Below are 16,732 nucleotides of genomic sequence, written 5' to 3'. Positions count from 1 at the left end.
AGTCTATAATTATAATGCCTTTGTAGCTGCGTTTAGAAGAACTTTTGACCCTCCTGGCAGAAAGGTCAATGCAGCTAGATTAATGTTGCGCCTTAAACAGGACAATCGAACACTTGTGGATTATGCACTAGTGTTCAGATCCCTGGCGGCAGAAGTTAAGTGGAACGAACAGGCTTATATAGATGTGTTTTTGAATGGGTTATCAGATGTAATTCTTGACGAGGTCGCTACTAGAGAACTCCCTGAAAATTTGGAGGATTTAATTTCTTTTATATCTCGTATTGATGAACGCTTAAGAGAGAGGCAGAACACTCGAGATAGGACCCGTAGACCCTCCTTTAAACTAGCGCCTACCTTTCAAATCTCTGAGTTCGAAGACTTACGTATTCCTGAACCTATGCAGATAGGCAGTACTCATCTCACTGAAAGGGAGAGACAGTACAGGAGAAGGGAGGGTTTATGTATGTATTGTGGAGTCAGGGGTCATTTACGCCTAAATTGTCCCAATCGTTCGGGAAACGCTCGCACCTAAGTTCCTCTAGAGGACAGGCCTTGGGTGTTTCTACTTTGTCCTCTATTCACAACTACAAGGAGCTCAGGCTTGTGTTACCCGTTTCTTTAAAGTGGGAGAAGGGAGTAGTTAAGACTATGGCACTAATCGATTCTGGAGCTGCTGAGAGCTTTATAGATCAGGGTTTTGCTGCCAAGCATGCTATTCCATCCCAGTTAAAAGAGATACCTCTGGCTGTCGAGGCCATCGATGGTAGACCGTTACTTGAGCCTGTTATTTTCCATGAGACCATACCGATTAACTTGACTGTTGGCATCCTGCATAAAGAGGATATATCCTTAATGCTCATTTCTTCTCCGTCTATTCCCATAGTCCTGGGGTACTCCTGGCTGAGGAGACACAACCCTATTATTAATTGGGAATCAGGGGAGATAGTTTCGTGGGGAGAGAATTGTCAAGAAAAATGCTTGCGGAAGGTCTTACCTCTTGGATTAACTAATACATCGAATACCTCTGACAATCCTACAGAGACACAAATTCCGCCTCAGTATCTAGATTTAAAGGCAGTATTTGACAAAAAGAAAGCCGATACCTTACCCCCACACAGGTCCTTTGATTGCAAAATTAACCTACTCCCTGGTACCATGCCTCCCAGAGGTCATGTATACCCATTATCTATAAAGGAGAACTCAGTCCTAGAGGAATATATTCACGAGAACTTAGACAAGGGATTCATCAGGAGGTCCTCCTCCCCTGCCGGGGCTGGATTTTTTTTTGTTAAAAAGAAAGATGGTTCTTTGAGACCTTGTATTGATTATCGAGGCTTGAATAAGATAACCATTAAAAATGCCTACCCGATTCCCTTGATCACCGAACTCTTCGATCGTTTGAAGGGCTCTACAATTTTCACCAAGTTAGACCTCAGAGGGGCATATAACTTGGTGAGAATCCAGCAGGGACATGAGTGGATGACGGCATTCAATACTCGATATGGCCACTATGAATATACTGTCATGCCTTTTGGGTTATGCAATGCGCCAGCGGTATTCCAAGATCTGATTAATGAGGTTCTTAGGGAATTTCAGCAAGAGTGCGTCATTGTATACCTAGATGATATACTCATTCATTCTAGTGACATTGAGATTCATCACAAGCAAGTCAGGAGGGTTTTGCACAAGCTTCTCCAGCATGGCTTGTACTGCAAGTTGGAGAAATGTAGCTTTGATCAAACCCAGGTAACCTTTCTCGGCTATGTGATCTCTGGGGAGGGATTTAAGATGGATCCGGATAAGCTCCAATCCATTCTAGAGTGGCCTTTACCCACAGGTCTTAAAGCCATACAGAGATTTATTGGTTTTTCCAATTATTATAGGCGCTTTATTAAGGGCTATTCTTCCATTATTGCACCTATCACTAACATGACCAAACAGGGGGCTGACACTAAGAATTGGACTACTGAAGCTCTCCTTGCGTTCAAGACTCTCAAGGAGCTTTTCGCTTCCGCTCCCATTTTAGTTCACCCTGACACTTCTCTGCCTTTTTTGCTCGAGGTAGACGCATCAGAGACTGGTTTAGGTGCTGTTCTATCTCAAAGGTTGGGTGTTGATAAACCATTACATCCATGTGGATTTTTCTCTAAAAAATTGACCGGTACTGAAAGCAGGTATGACATTGGTGACAGAGAATTACTAGCGGTTATCAAGGCTTTGAAAGAATGGAGACATTTATTGGAAGGTACATTACATCCTGTTACCATCCTGACAGACCACAAGAACTTGTCCTATATCGGAGAGGCCAAGCGTCTGTCCTCCAGGCAGGCTCGTTGGTCGTTGTTTCTTACCCATTTCAATTACGTTCTGACTTACAGACCTGGGTCAAAGAATTCTAAAGCCGATGCGCTATCTCGCCAATATGAACCCTCTGCTTCAGTTGAACCACTTTTGTCTTCCATTGTACCCAAATGCAATATTATTGCTAATACCAGTCTCAAAATTCATTCTCCGCTACTTGACCAGATCTTGAAGTCACAACATCTAGCTCCCGGAAACACTCCTGAGGGAAGAAACTTTGTTCCTCCTGAACTTCAACTGGAGCTCTTACAATGTTTTCATGAAAGTAAAATAGCTGGTCATCCTGGTATTCGCAAGACATACTCTCTGATATCCAAGGATTTCTGGTGGCCTTCACTTCGAAAGGATATTGAGGAGTTCGTCGCAGCTTGTGAGACTTGTGCCAAGACTAAACTACCTCATGCATCCCCATGTGGCCTATTACACCCCTTGGACATTCCTGAGAAACCTTGGTCCTGTTTGTCCATAGACTTTATCGTTGATTTGCCTGCTTCCAAAAGACAGACTGTTATTCTCACGGTGGTGGATAGATTTACTAAGATGGCCCATTTCGTGCCATTACCTAAACTTCCGACTTCTCCTGAATTGGCGGAGATTTTTGCGAGAGAAGTTTTTCGCCTACATGGGATTCCTTCAGAGATTGTTTCTGATAGAGGTTCTCAATTTGTCTCACGTTTCTGGAGATCCTTTTGTTCTCAAATGGGCATCAAATTGAACTTTTCCTCTGCCTATCACCCTCAGTCTAACGGAGCTGCTGAACGTACTAATCAAAAGATCGAACAGTATCTGCGTTGCTTTGTTTCCGAACACCAGGACGATTGGGTCGGTCTGATTCCTTGGGCGGAGTTCGCACACAATAACCTTGTTTGCGATTCAACTCGCTCTAGCCCTTTCTTCATGAACTATGGCTTTCATCCTTCGATTTTTCCTTCGGTTTCCTCTTCTCAGGGGATACCGTCGGTTGATGATCATGTCGCCAACCTGAAGAAATTATGGGATCAGACTCGACAAATTCTATTACATAGTTCCTCGCTGTTCAAGAAACACGCTGACAAACATAGAAGAGCGGCTCCTGTTTTTGTTCCTGGGGATAGGGTATGGTTGAGTACTAAGAATATTCGCCTAAAAGTTCCGTCCATGAAATTTGCTCCTCGCTACATAGGCCCTTACAGGGTTCTCACTCGTATCAATCCGGTTGCGTATCGCCTTGCTCTGCCACCTGCCTTACGCATTCCTAACTCTTTTCATGTCTCCTTGTTGAAACCCCTCATTTGCAACAAATTCTCCTCTAAGGTCCCCTCGCCTCGTCCTGTTCAGGTGGAGGGTCGGGAGGAGTACGAGGTCAGCTCCATCATTGACTCCAGAATTTCAAGGGGAAAATTGCAATATCTGGTCAACTGGAGGGGATATGGTCCTGAGGAGAGGAGTTGGGTACCTCAGGAGGACGTCCATGCTTCTCGCCTTCGCAGAGCATTTCACCTCCGCTTCCCATCTCGCCCCGGTTCATTCCGCCCGGTGGGCGTATCTGAGAGGGGGGGTACTGTCAGGGTACCTGAGGCCTCTACCTCTAAGGGAAGTAGAGACTTGGTGGTGTATCCGTCCAGGCGAGCTGTTTCCTCCGTTCCTCGCGGTTCATCCAGTCACTTAAACACCGGCCGCGAGGAATCCACGTCCTTTTCTAGCAGGACGCTCAATACGTGACGTCATGACGCTAGCACGAGCAATCTGTCACTCAAGTGTCCGATATCCAATCGGTACTTGTCAGAGGCGTGATTTCCATCCAGAGCCAGGGTATTTAAGCTTACTCCTTACTTCAGCTCATTGCCCTGTCGTGGTTCTAGCTTTTCTAGTCACTCAGTGCTCTGGTATTCTAGTTTGCTCTTTTGGTTTTGACTCGGCTCGTTGTACTACCCTGTTTCTCTGTTATCCCTTGACCCGGCTTGTCTCTCGCTTATCTGTCTTCTCGTTCCCTCGACCTCGGCTTGTCTCTGACTATTCTTTACTCTCGGTACGTTAGTCCGGCCATTCTAAGGCCCGGTATACGTACCTTTCCACTCTTTGTACTCTGCGTGTTGGATCCCTGTCCCGATCCTGACATATTCACACCAGATTGACCTGCCAGTAATGTTGATGGACCTGCCCCCTGTCCAGGCGGCGGCTCTACCTAATTTGTGGCAGAGCCAGTGAAACAGTTACCGGTGGGCATGGGTAAAGGGGGCAGGCCAGTGATACAACTGTTTCACTGGCTCTGAAACAAATTAGGCAGAGCCGCCTGGATAGGGGGCAGGTCCGTCAACCATGACTGGCAGGTCAACCTGGTGTGAATACACCCCAGGCTGCCTGCCAATCTTTCAAGACCAGCGCATTCAGAGCAGACCCAAAAGCAGAACACAAGGAAAGTTGGGACGGTGGGACAGGCCATGAAGAATCCTAAATCGGGACTGTTGAAAAGCATGGTATAGGTCAGCCCTACATGGAAGCAGCTCTTCTGTCATTTCATTAAGAACTGCCATGTTTTAGTTGTACTTGAATAGTACTCTGTAACAAGTGTAACCCCATGTATTGTGCACACATAACTTCTAGATCTTCAGCTGATCCTAAGTGATGCCATCATACATCATTACTGGGTATCATACCCAAAATAAAGTGCACTATAAAAGCAGTTTATTCTTCGGAATGCAGCTTCAGTTTGGCGTTGCCATAATGGAGCTTGACATTTTCGAGTTGACATCTTGAATGTGAATCCCGCACATGCATTTATATATTGCCTGTCGTTGTCACTCAGGTGGCTGACAGCCAAGCGCTACACGTAGTGTAAAGCACATGCAGCTTTTTGTGTCTCTGCCCTGTCCCACTTTACTTCTATAAAATATTTTCGCTGCTCACAAGAAATCTATTCATTTGATTTATTTTTGGAAGCTGCGTTTTTTTGTCTTTTTCCCTCAGGGGGATTTGGATCTCCAGCACATTTTTTATATATTTTTTTTTTCCTGTTCTTGACGTTTGTTCTTTGCTCGAATGCCAGTACTGCTGAGAAGTGAACCTTCCTGCAGAGACCTAAAATGAAACATTTTATATATTTCTTTTTTAAATTCTCTGGACTGATCCTTTTACCGTTGTAGAATTTAAACCTATGAATAAATGAATCTGAGCTTTAAATAACGTTAGGTGTCTAGTGGCGTGATTCCTATTATATGTTCCAGTAAAGTCCCAGATTGACTTTTTTAATGTGTGTTTGGTCACTTTTTCACTTAGCTCCTTTACTGTACCTTTAAATATTCTGATATTTGTGCACTGCCAGGAATTTAACCCTATCTAATTTACTTGTACCCTGAACCTTAAAATCTCATGTACTTGTTCCCTGAACTTTATCATGTGATATTTTGTATACACAAAATCAAAAATTGCAATGATTTCATATTCAGCTGTTTCCAATACAAAATTACCGCACATTTTAATGTATTCTCATCAATATACAGCTGTTTTTTTTTTCACAGCGTTGACAAAATAGATTTTGATTTTGTACACGTGTAATTCGGTAATTTCACACATCACAAAATATGATTGTTTTTTCATCAATTTATTTACAAAAGACTTTGCAAGTATAAAAAAAATATATATACACAACAATACAGGTTTTTAAAGTCTATCAGATGGATCACCAACATTGAAGATTTCAGGATCTGACACCCTAAAGGGACACTTCTTCTTAAGGTTAATTAAGGTATATCGTCAGCATTATTTGGCATACATGATAAGTCTTCACAGATGAAAAGGAGTGAGCACACTGCACCTGTCTGACGCATTTCACAATTAGAACACGTATTTCACAAATATAGCACTTAACCGTGACATTTTCTGATGTTGGAAGATCCTCTGAGGATAGACTAATGAAACATTAAATATTCAGTGCAATTTTAGCTTTTTATAGGGATGCCAAACATTCCCCACCCTAAACAAAAACAGTAATATATTCACTGTACAATGAAAAGCCCTACATTTAAGGGATGCGTTAAAAAAAGGAAGACCAAATCTCACCATTATCAGAATTGTACAAACATCGGTAGATAAAGAGAAAACAGGGCAATTAATTATTTGTGTTGCTTTGTGACCGACTCTGGTCGTAAGCAAAAAGTATATAGGAGAGTTACGTGTTATATGTTTTCCCCAAGCTAAACAAGATTCCCAATAAGATGTTCTGATCATATCACATCCTATAAGGGACATTAACACCATACTGTACAGGGTTACTTATTAGAATTTAAAGTGAATTTCTAATTTAAGGTCAGATCGAGTAGCCGAACTAAAAGCCTAACTGAGAATTTTTCCTGTTAAACTATTTCAACCTTAAAGGAACAGTATACTATCAGGGATACAAACATGTATTCCTGACATTATCGTGTTAATCTAACTATTTAGGTCTTCAGCCCCCTTGCACTGCATAGGAAAGGTGATTTTACTCTTTCTCCCACGCCGGTCTCACCGAGGCTGGCTCCACCTCCATGGGTGAGATCATCAAACTTTGGGAGGCTATTGCGCATGCGTGGCACAACGCAACCCTTCACCAATCAGCATCTCCTCACAGAGATCCATTGAATGAATGCAGCTCTATCTTTTCTCTGAAAAGGCAGCATTTACATTGAAAAGCCTGCAGAAACAGCCTATAGACACCATAATCACTACATTAAGTTGTAGTGGTTCTGGTGACTATAGTGTCCCTTTAACCCCTTAAGGACACATGACATGTGTGACATGTCATGATTCCCTTTTATTCCAGAAGTTTGGTCCTTAAGGGGTTAAATTTGAAATCACCCTAACTTCTCACTTTAGTGAATAACCCTGTATATTATATTTCAGGGGAGAGAAAATGGGATATTGTATCTATGACTTATCAGAGAAAGCGGACACAGATCTTGTTTACATGCTCCACGTTAATACAGAATAAGTGCACCCATCTATGACATTTATATAGTCTGTAAAAGAGCATGTTGGAAATCCAACGGGGAGAAATCTATGCCAGGTCATGGTTCTCTTTGGAATCTAGTGTCATGTTAATACCCTTCATCCATTATAGTTATGCCAGTTGGTAGGGCCAGCAGCATTGACTTTAGCAATGGGGTAAGATACTAGATCCATGGTGGGAACAATGAACCCACAGGGTATTTTTCTCAGATGCCTAAATGTTAGCACAGATCTTTGCTCTGACTCATCCATGTCATAATTACACGGCACATGGATCCCAGTTAATTATTCTTTAGTGTAATTTTATTTAAATAGAGTGCCACATAATGAGTGGATGGAGTCAAGTCATTTAATACATATTTTGCAATATGTTTTCCTACAATAGTGTATAGGGAATTATTTTGTGCCCTCGACCTGTTAATGGAATTAAACAAAAACAAAACAAACAAAAAAACTAAACTTACATGTACCATGCAGATTTACTAGGGGACTTTGTTTGTTTGTGATTTGAACAACCATGCTAAATAAATGCCTAATGAGATAGGGTTTTGTTCCTACGTGACAACCATTTCTGGACTGCAGAACATGTAGAATAAATAAAAATAAATTACATCAAGAATTAAACATCATAAAACACACATTTAGTACAACTCTAACACTATTTTTAAAACAAAAAATCAGTAGTAAAATATTCAAGTATCTCATAAATTGTAAAATGTATTTTCAATTTTAAAGGGACAGTATCCATTGTTGAGTTTTGTTTTTTAAACTTTGTTTTTTATAGTTATAACAAACGCCCAATTTTCTTTGTTTCTTTTTTTTTTTTTTTTTAATCAAGTCTCCTGCTTTTAACAATTTGGCAGGGATACGAGCTACTCTACTCCTAGTTTACAAAACAATAAGAGCTGTTCCTCTACCTGTCGCTACAGCTGACGTACCAAACTATAATTCTACAGCTGCCATCAAACTACAATGCCCATAACCCTCTGTGAAACTGCAGCTGGCAGAGTAATCCATGAATTCATGTAAAATAAAGGGGACAGGTTATACATCAACAACTTAGAGGAACACTTAAGTCACTCACACCACTTCATCTCAATGAAGTGGTGGTGGTGTAGTGGCCCTGCAGTTTTCACCCTGCAATGTAAAACATAGTGGTTTTGTTGAAACGGCAATGTTTACATTGCAGGGTTAAACACACTTTTAGTGTCTGTCTTCCTGATTGCCACTAGAGGCACTTCCTCTAAAATGAGCAAGTAAAACTTTGTCACGTGATGCTGCAACTCGTAGGAAAGCTCTCCAATGAGAAGCATTTGGATGCATGCGCGGCACTCACTGCGCATGCGCATCATCTCCCAATGCTCTTCTATGAGGAACATTGCATTGTACCATTTGCTCGAGAGTCTCTACTTTTTCTAATGCATAACTGAAAAACTAGAAATAGACAGAATAAACAAGATGGATTTAAAAATAAAACCTGGAGGGGGGGGCGGAGCCAGCACTCAGCCCGATCAGTCGCATCCTTGCAGCTCTCCGACGATCGGACGACAAAACATCCCCAAAACCGACTAAAATAACGGCATACGACCCGAAACCAAGCCCACTGGAAAGCTGCAGCGTTTGTGCACACGGCGACACCCAAATCGGGACCCGACATGCCCGAAAACCGCAGTGGCCGGCTCGGGCCTACCGGAGGAGGTGAGGGGGAAGGACGGCCGCCTTCCCGCCCGACTCAGCGACCCACAAGCGTATGGCAAAAGCTTCCCCCCCCCCCTGTGGACCGGTGGGGGATATCCCGGTCCCCGCCAGGAGGGAGATCTCGCACGTCACACCAAGCGATGGCCCCTGCTAGCCCCTCATGTAAAGTGGCGGCGACGGCCTCCAAGATGGCGGCGCGGAATGACCCAGCAGCACGAAAGATGGCCTCCCAGCAAGGGAGAAAGACAAAGAATACAGACAGCCACAAGCCCCACCACTCCCTGGACACCCTAGACCGGCTGTGCCTGAGCCTCTGCATGACACTGCAGAGCAAGGGGGTACCCTACCGGCAAGCAGCTCTACTAGTGGCCACATGGCTTCGACCTATAACCCGTCGTCGCCACTACGATCTCCCTTCCCGGGCTTTCCAGGCGGCAACCCGACCAAGCAGAAACCAAAAGCAGGCATGGCGAGCAACAAAGCCACACGATCTGGGCCCACACACTCGCTATTATCCTCAGAAGTGTGAGACAGCCGGGCAGGCCCCAAGTACTCCATCCAAACACACAACACTAGAAACGGGCAACCCATCTGACCTGCACACTCGAGCCCTACGCAGCGCGGCACCACGCTCCCAAACAGCAGCGACGAACCAAGAAACCACACTGGAGAAGGTACCGCGACACCCCGCAGGCCTAAACGATATACCCATGGGCCTCAATTCATCACCAAACGGCCGACTCTCATCTCGGCAGGAGGAACCGGGCCAAAGAATGGACTACCTGTTCAAGCATCCGACCCAGAACAGGGTAACCTGTGTGCCCGACCCATATCCGGCAAGTCTCCCATTGCAGCTCCCACAGCACCCTTACCCACCCCTGTGGACGCTGTTTCGGAAAACCCAGTGGCCCCCTTACAGAGTGGGAATTGGTTAAAGAGGACTGCCTGACCAACAACGATCCACTCCCAGCTTGGATTCCAAATGGCGGACTTTTGTGGCACATTTACCTGCACTCCGGATAGCCCTGTGTTTCTGACCTCCCTGGCACCCTATCTCGATGTGACCCGCCAGAATCGGGAACAGTGACCAGCGCAAAAAGCCTCATATGCTTCTGCTTACTCTGCTTGTTTCCCATTTCTCGTATTCCCCACCTCTCGTTCAAATGAGGTATGCATCACCTGTGTTGCCTTATGAAGGACTGCCGATATTAAGTTACAGGACTGCAATGCTTTGTTAGACTTGACTCAGTAAGCCAGACCAACATCTCTGCATAGCCACCCAGGGAGAGTCAGCCCGTTTAGCGTATGCATGCCTTAGTATATGTTTCCTGTTAACAACCTAAACTAAGCAAGCGTCACTTATTTTATTTTATTTTACTATTTTAAGAGATAACAGCTGAGAATTAGCCGCTATTACTTATTTTAAATGTTCATATGACCTGTGATATCATCAGACTAGCTAATATGCTGACTAAGCCTAATCATAGTTTAAACTTATTTTTTTTTAAGTTAATTGCTTAAGCTGCGTTTTTAACGTTGAACCACTATTTACTTAAAAATGTGCACGTCTTCCTCATGCCATACTTCTGCTATATTATGTCTCTGTATTCGCGCTTGAGACTGCTGTTGTGGCACTCCAAGCCCTGTTGTATTCAATTGCACAACAAAAATAAAGAATTAATAAAAAAAAAAAAAAAAAAAACCTGGAAAGTGACAGGGTTTGCTTCTGTGACATGAATCACTCAGGACAAGCACATCTACTCAATAATTCTAGGTTGGTTGAACAGAGTGGTTCATAACCCAGACCTCACAGCACACCAACAGCCCAGGATTTAGGCATTTCCCAATTTAGCTCCAGTAGGGATACTGACAAAACCTGGACTGTTCCACACCTTGAAGCCTACAATGGGAACCACTGGAAGGTAACCACACCACTGCTGTCTCTTTTATTGTTTGCGCATAGACCTGATCCCGTTGATCCCACTGCAGTGATTGGAAAATGTTGGAAATGCCTTTTTTTCCCCCTAACAATTAACTGCTCTGTTGCACCGCTATATGGTTATATATATTTCCAGAACTAATAGGTGTCAACATACCGTGGAGAATTCACTCAATCCACGTTCTTGTAATCAAAGTACCTTGGAGTGACCTCCACTGGGCTTGGAGTCTTGGTATGTCCAAGGTATTGTGCCATATTGAAAATAACAATATAATGAATGTCAAGGTTACTGTCCCTTTAATAATTTGAGGTCATTTACATGACCTTAACCTACAGTGAATGTTATTAAGTATTTTGCATATTTCTTTGGAAACCTTTAATAATCCCACTTATAAATTGATGTTTCTATTTACTTTATGTAAATCTGCATGGACACAAACTTTCTACACTTCTCATTTTAGATAGGGCTGGGCTACTCCTCATTATCAGTCCATCATTTTCTGGGTGCATAGTAATATATAGTAGCTGTTATAATGCATGCAATCACGGCCACCTAGATTGTGTGCATGCGCCTTCACATTCACACCTTAAAGAGACATCCCACAGTCAAACTGCCTTCCCATTTTCTTTCTGCAGTATGCAGATAGTGCATTAAAATGTGCAAACAAATAAAAATAACACAAACAAACTTTACAATATACATTACAAAAATCTCACCCGTAAAGCATTTCACTTGCCCGCTATCTTCCCTCATATCGCTCACATTAAAAGCAGCAAGGAAGTAGCTGAATTTCAGCCAATCAGTGCTATGTCGTACAAATGTAAGAAGCATGCAATATAATTGATTTCAAACTCTAAAACATTAATTGGAATATTTACATTCCAAAATTTCAACTTACTGGACGTATCACAATTGTGTACCAAAAGTACCATATTTGTACATTTAGATCCGTTCGTTTATACCTTTGGCGTTAAACGTTAGGCCAATCATCATGTAGGTCATGGACCTGCTTACAAAACAACATATCTCAGTGCCAAATCAAATTGTGATAGACACGGTTATTTTTGTGTTTTCTTTGCTGTTAATCACCAGTTCTTTCCCTTGAAAAAGGCAATTTTAAAATTTGGATTTTCACTACAGATAAGTGCTGTAGTCTATCTAGACTGATTTTGCTCTTGATTTCGTAGTTGACACATTTGAGCTTAAATGCTTAGTCCTGAGATATTTGGATTCTTCTGTTGTCTAAGAAGTCACCACATCTGATAAAATGTTATTCGATGCCTCGTCACTTGCCAAGGAAGTTTCAGAGTGAAGTAGGAAGTTAGTTAGTTTGTTGACTTTGCGTTACAGTTCTTTCCCACATTCAAAGCTGTCCTTAATTTTAACACTATTCATTTTACTTCAGCCTTGGTTAAGCAAAGTTTAATCTCGGTTCCTTCAGCTTCTCTGCAGTGCTCGTTGGAACTTGGTTGCTCCATAAACTGAAAGATAAAAAATGGTGCATTTAAACTTTCTCTTGACTCTGAGCTGCTACGGGGATTTTTTAGTTTTTATGGATATAAATGCTTATAATGCAATTGTATAACAAGACAAGAGTGTTATTAAATGCCACAACCATAATAAAGTGAACTGAGGGAATTTCTATCCAAAATGCTGGAGACATCAGGAGTTGTTATGATGCCTCTTTACTGTGACCTCCATCCTTCTGGTGTTCGGGCAACATCCGGCTAGAGCGGCAGCCAGTGAGGGGATGTGCCAATCAACAGGAGGGGCAATACAGGACTGGGCATGGGAGGTGGGTAACCAGGGTAAGCAATAGGAGAAGGGCAGTGAGTTAATGCTCAGGTTACTGACTAGGATGGTGGAAGTAGAGGTAGTAAATGTGAGTGACTACTCAGGGCAGTTAATGGGATGGAGTGAATGGGAGAAGTAGCAGTGAGTGGTCAGGTGTCCCAGATTGTAACTCTAAAATGCAGAGTATGAATCCACCCTGAGTAAATCAAGAAAAGGAACATATTACTGGTCCTTAGAGATGGCTTAAAGCACCATTACCTTAATGGAGAGGTTTTGGTGTATAGAACATGCCCTTGCAGTCTCACTGCTCAATTCTCTGCCATTTAGGAGTTAAATCACTTTGTTTATACAGCCCTAGTTACACATCGCCTGAGTGTGACTTACACAGTCTCGCTATACATTTCCTGTAAAGTGAGATCTAACATTTAAACTTCCTTTACTGCACAGTCTGTTTCATTTAGAATCTATTATATCCTGCTCTGTTAATAGCCAACAGCAGCTTCCTGCGTGTGATTAAATTTCAATTTACAGAGCAGGAGATAGAACCTTCTAAAGTAAGTCAATATCTGATTGAAAATGAAACCATTTTTTTTCATGCAGCCTGTGTGAGTCACAGTCAGGGGAGGTGTGGCTAGGGCTGCATAAACTGAATCAACAGTGATTTAACTCCTAAGTGGCAGAGAATTGAGCCGTGAGACTCCAGTGGCATAATCTATATACCCAAACTGCTTAATTAAGTTAAAGTTGTTTTGGTACTTAGAGTATCCCTTTTACATTAAACAGAGAAATAAAATAATGGCAAACAAGCCAAAGTCAAAGTAAACTCGAGATCAGACAAACGAGATAACAGAGCCAGATTGTGGGTACCAGAAATAAGAATAGTCAATGGATGTTCGGCATCATTACAATGACACGTTAGTGGATCCCTATAAATGGATGCGTATATGGTGGTTTCCACAGTTTGACACGGTGTCGGTATGGGCACAAAAAGGATGCCCGGCATCCATAATGATGCAAGAAAGACGCGTCAGGATGGGAAGAGGAATGATGCAAGTTAAGAGAAGAGCTGCAATCATAAACAGGTAACCTGGAGAAAGGGCATTAATATTCTCAGGGCACGGACTGGGAGAAGGGGAAATCAATGTGAATAAATACTCAGCAGGGAAAAGCAGGGGACAGTGAATGAATGGGGCACTAACTGGCAGAAGGGAATTATTTGAGTAATTTCTAACTTTAGCACTTGGGCCGCAGATTGGGCACTAATAGTCTGTCAACAGCAGTTAGGGCTCAAAAGAGGTTCTCCATCACTGCTGTAGGCACTATACCATTTAATGTCATTGAATTGGTTATAGTACCGGAAGTCCTCTGTCCAATTAAAAACACTTAACTGACCAGCTATCACACACAGAGTCTAAACATTAACATTTCTAGGATCGATGGGTAGTTTTAGCTCTCCCCCCATCCTGTTTTATGGTCTGTCTGGATCACATCCATAACAAGAACTGCTTGTGATTCTACTGTTTAAAGGCTAAACTGGGGAGAGGTAGTGCCCTGATACGGTGCATCAAAGCAGGTTAGAAACATAGAAACATAGAATGTGACGGCAGATAAGAACCATTCGGCCCATCTAGTCTGCCCAATTTTCTAAATACTTTCATTAGTCTCTGGCCTTATCTTATAGTTAGGATAGCCTTATGCCTATCCGACGCATGCTTAAACTCCTTTACTGTGTTAAGTTAGAGATGTATTGATACAGGCTGAATGGGGTTTACTAATAATAGTGATAACATGAGAAGTGTTCTTCACTCACCAGATTAATTTTATCCAGGAACAGACACTGAGTTCCTCTGCTAAGGCTTCAGCTCCCCGTTCTTGTATTTGATTTTTTCCTAGGCTTTAACAGGAAATACAGAGAGGAAAACATTTAACGGACATGATGGCAACCACTTCTATAGCATCTACACCTCTTCTGTGTAATGAATGTTTATACTAGTTAAATACCGTATTTTTCGAACCATAAGGCGCACCGGGTTATAAGGCGCAATATCATTGATCGACTGCTAACAGGTTTATTTTCATACATAAGGCGCACCAGGTTATAAGGCGCACGCATTAAATGAAACAAAACGAAATGATTGGAGCCTGTGCAGAGAGACTGACAGGTCTCTCTGCAGCTGCTGGCAGCCACACCAGCCCACAGCTCCTCCCTCCCCTCGGATTGACAGGCTGGCACAGTCCAGGGGAGGATTTATTATAATAATCATTAGGGCTGTCAGCCCGGCCCCAGCTTAATGTGGGCCACCGGGAAATCCCGGTATCCTTCGTAGCTTACCAAGGCCGTGCTAAAACATGTTGACAGATTTTTGAGCGCCGTGTACCACATAAAATCGGTTCTAGGACAGAAAGCACAACCATACATTAGGCGCACCGCATTATAAGGCGCACTGTCAATTTTTGAGAAAATGAAAGGATTTTAAGTGCGCCTTATGTTGTGCAAGGGATCTTGGATGTATGAGAACAAAGCAATATTTTTTTTCATGTACCATTTTTATAACACCTACTTTTTAATCTATAGTTTAAATTGCCAATGTTACTTACTCCATCTTCTTAAGCATCTTCATATGCTTTAATGCACATGCCAATGCACATGCTCCTTCATCCCCAATGGTATTCCATGATAAACTAAATAAAAAAATAAAAACAATTCAGTTGCATGATGGCATCTTAAATCATTAAAGGGACACTCGACTGCCCAAATACAACAAATACAAAATAAATAAAAACTGTTTAGACTCTTGTCTGCAGCCTTTACCTCCCCTTTTAACCCCTTACCATCTTAAATCTTAAATCCACTTTCCAAAAAAAACATATTTAGTAGTTAAACCCCCAATTAAAACATGCATGCATTTAATTATGCATTTTTCATTTCGGTATATCTGAAAACAGCTTGCAAAAGCTGCAGATCTCTTGTCTGAAGCCATTGCAAGCCCTCCCCTTCTAACCCTCCCCAAACTTTCTGTGGCTGTCCAATCACAGACTGCCCAATGCAGCTCAATGAGAAGTCTGTGCAAGGCAGGTGCTCTAAACAAGCCCGCCTTTTGAGTTTAGGCCCACTGAGCTAAACTAACAGATAAGAAGGGGACTAATGTCTGATCGACAGCCAAAGAGGCATGTGGGGCAATGTTAATTTATAAAAATTGCAATTTCTATTGAGGTCTGCAATTTTTGTAAAATGAAAGAAAGAAGACAGGCTCTTCACACAGAAATCACTACAGCAAGCTGAGATGTTTTAAGGGTGTGGAATGTCCCTTTAACAAACGCCACACAAAATCTAATACTGAGGATCAACTTAATGCCTCGGTACAGGCACATGATACTATTATTTTCCGTTAACAGTATGTTTATATTATATCAACAGTATACAATTCTGGATATATTTTAAGTGGTGGCGAGCTCAATGCTCAATCATTAATTACTTTTCATACATACTTGACTTCTTCCAGGTGTAGACAGCACCGAAAGCCAGATGCAAGAGAAGTGCACACCGTGTCAGATATTCCACACAATCGCAAGCTGGGGGGAAAGCAATTCACAATAAGAGGCTGATCTAGTTTAAAATCTGTCTTCATTTTGTTTATTTTGCAACTATGTCTCATCATCACACAGCAGTCAACTCATTGTTTATGATAATACCCGATAATTAATCTTTTTTTATACTTTTTTTTTTAGCAGTCAAATATTTTTTTTGGGGTCACCAACAAGTACCAGATAAGAAACTCTAAATTTCCCTAGATGAAGATAAAGGATATTTATCACTGCCATTAGCCATTGGTGACTGCCGCACACACGTCTAGCTGGTCTACTAGGTGAACCTAGGCAGTCACATAGGGTACAAAGGTCCTTAGGGTGCATCATGATTATGTAGGTAAAACCTGAAGCTGCTGACATTAATAAACCACAAGGAGCCAGGCAAGGCC

At 42.3% G+C, this 16,732-nt stretch overlaps 1 protein-coding gene and 1 long non-coding RNA gene across 3 annotated transcripts in view; one reads left to right on the top strand and one right to left on the bottom strand.

Moving 5' to 3' along the window:
- Positions 1-16,732, top strand: part of LOC134578777 (uncharacterized) — a 495,152-nt gene that overhangs the window by 112,330 nt on the left and 366,090 nt on the right. The gene's annotated exons all lie outside the window — the stretch shown is intronic.
- NLRC5 (NLR family CARD domain containing 5) overlaps positions 10,745-16,732 on the bottom strand; it is a 140,481-nt gene continuing 134,493 nt past the window's right edge. For both annotated transcript variants that reach the window (XM_063437813.1, XM_063437814.1), the window contains 4 exons: positions 16,245-16,328; positions 15,354-15,437; positions 14,566-14,649; positions 10,745-12,442 (listed from right to left, as the gene is read on the bottom strand). In XM_063437813.1, the coding sequence (XP_063293883.1) occupies positions 12,373-12,442; positions 14,566-14,649; positions 15,354-15,437; positions 16,245-16,328 (322 nt within the window). In that variant the 3' untranslated portion in view covers positions 10,745-12,372. The remainder of the gene's footprint in view (positions 12,443-14,565; positions 14,650-15,353; positions 15,438-16,244; positions 16,329-16,732) is intronic.

This window comes from Pelobates fuscus, chromosome 12, assembly GCF_036172605.1.
Source record: "Pelobates fuscus isolate aPelFus1 chromosome 12, aPelFus1.pri, whole genome shotgun sequence".
Lineage (NCBI taxonomy): Eukaryota > Metazoa > Chordata > Amphibia > Anura > Pelobatidae > Pelobates > Pelobates fuscus.
The sequence above is the reverse complement of the archived record's forward strand: the minus strand, read 5'-3'. Positions and strand labels throughout refer to the sequence as shown.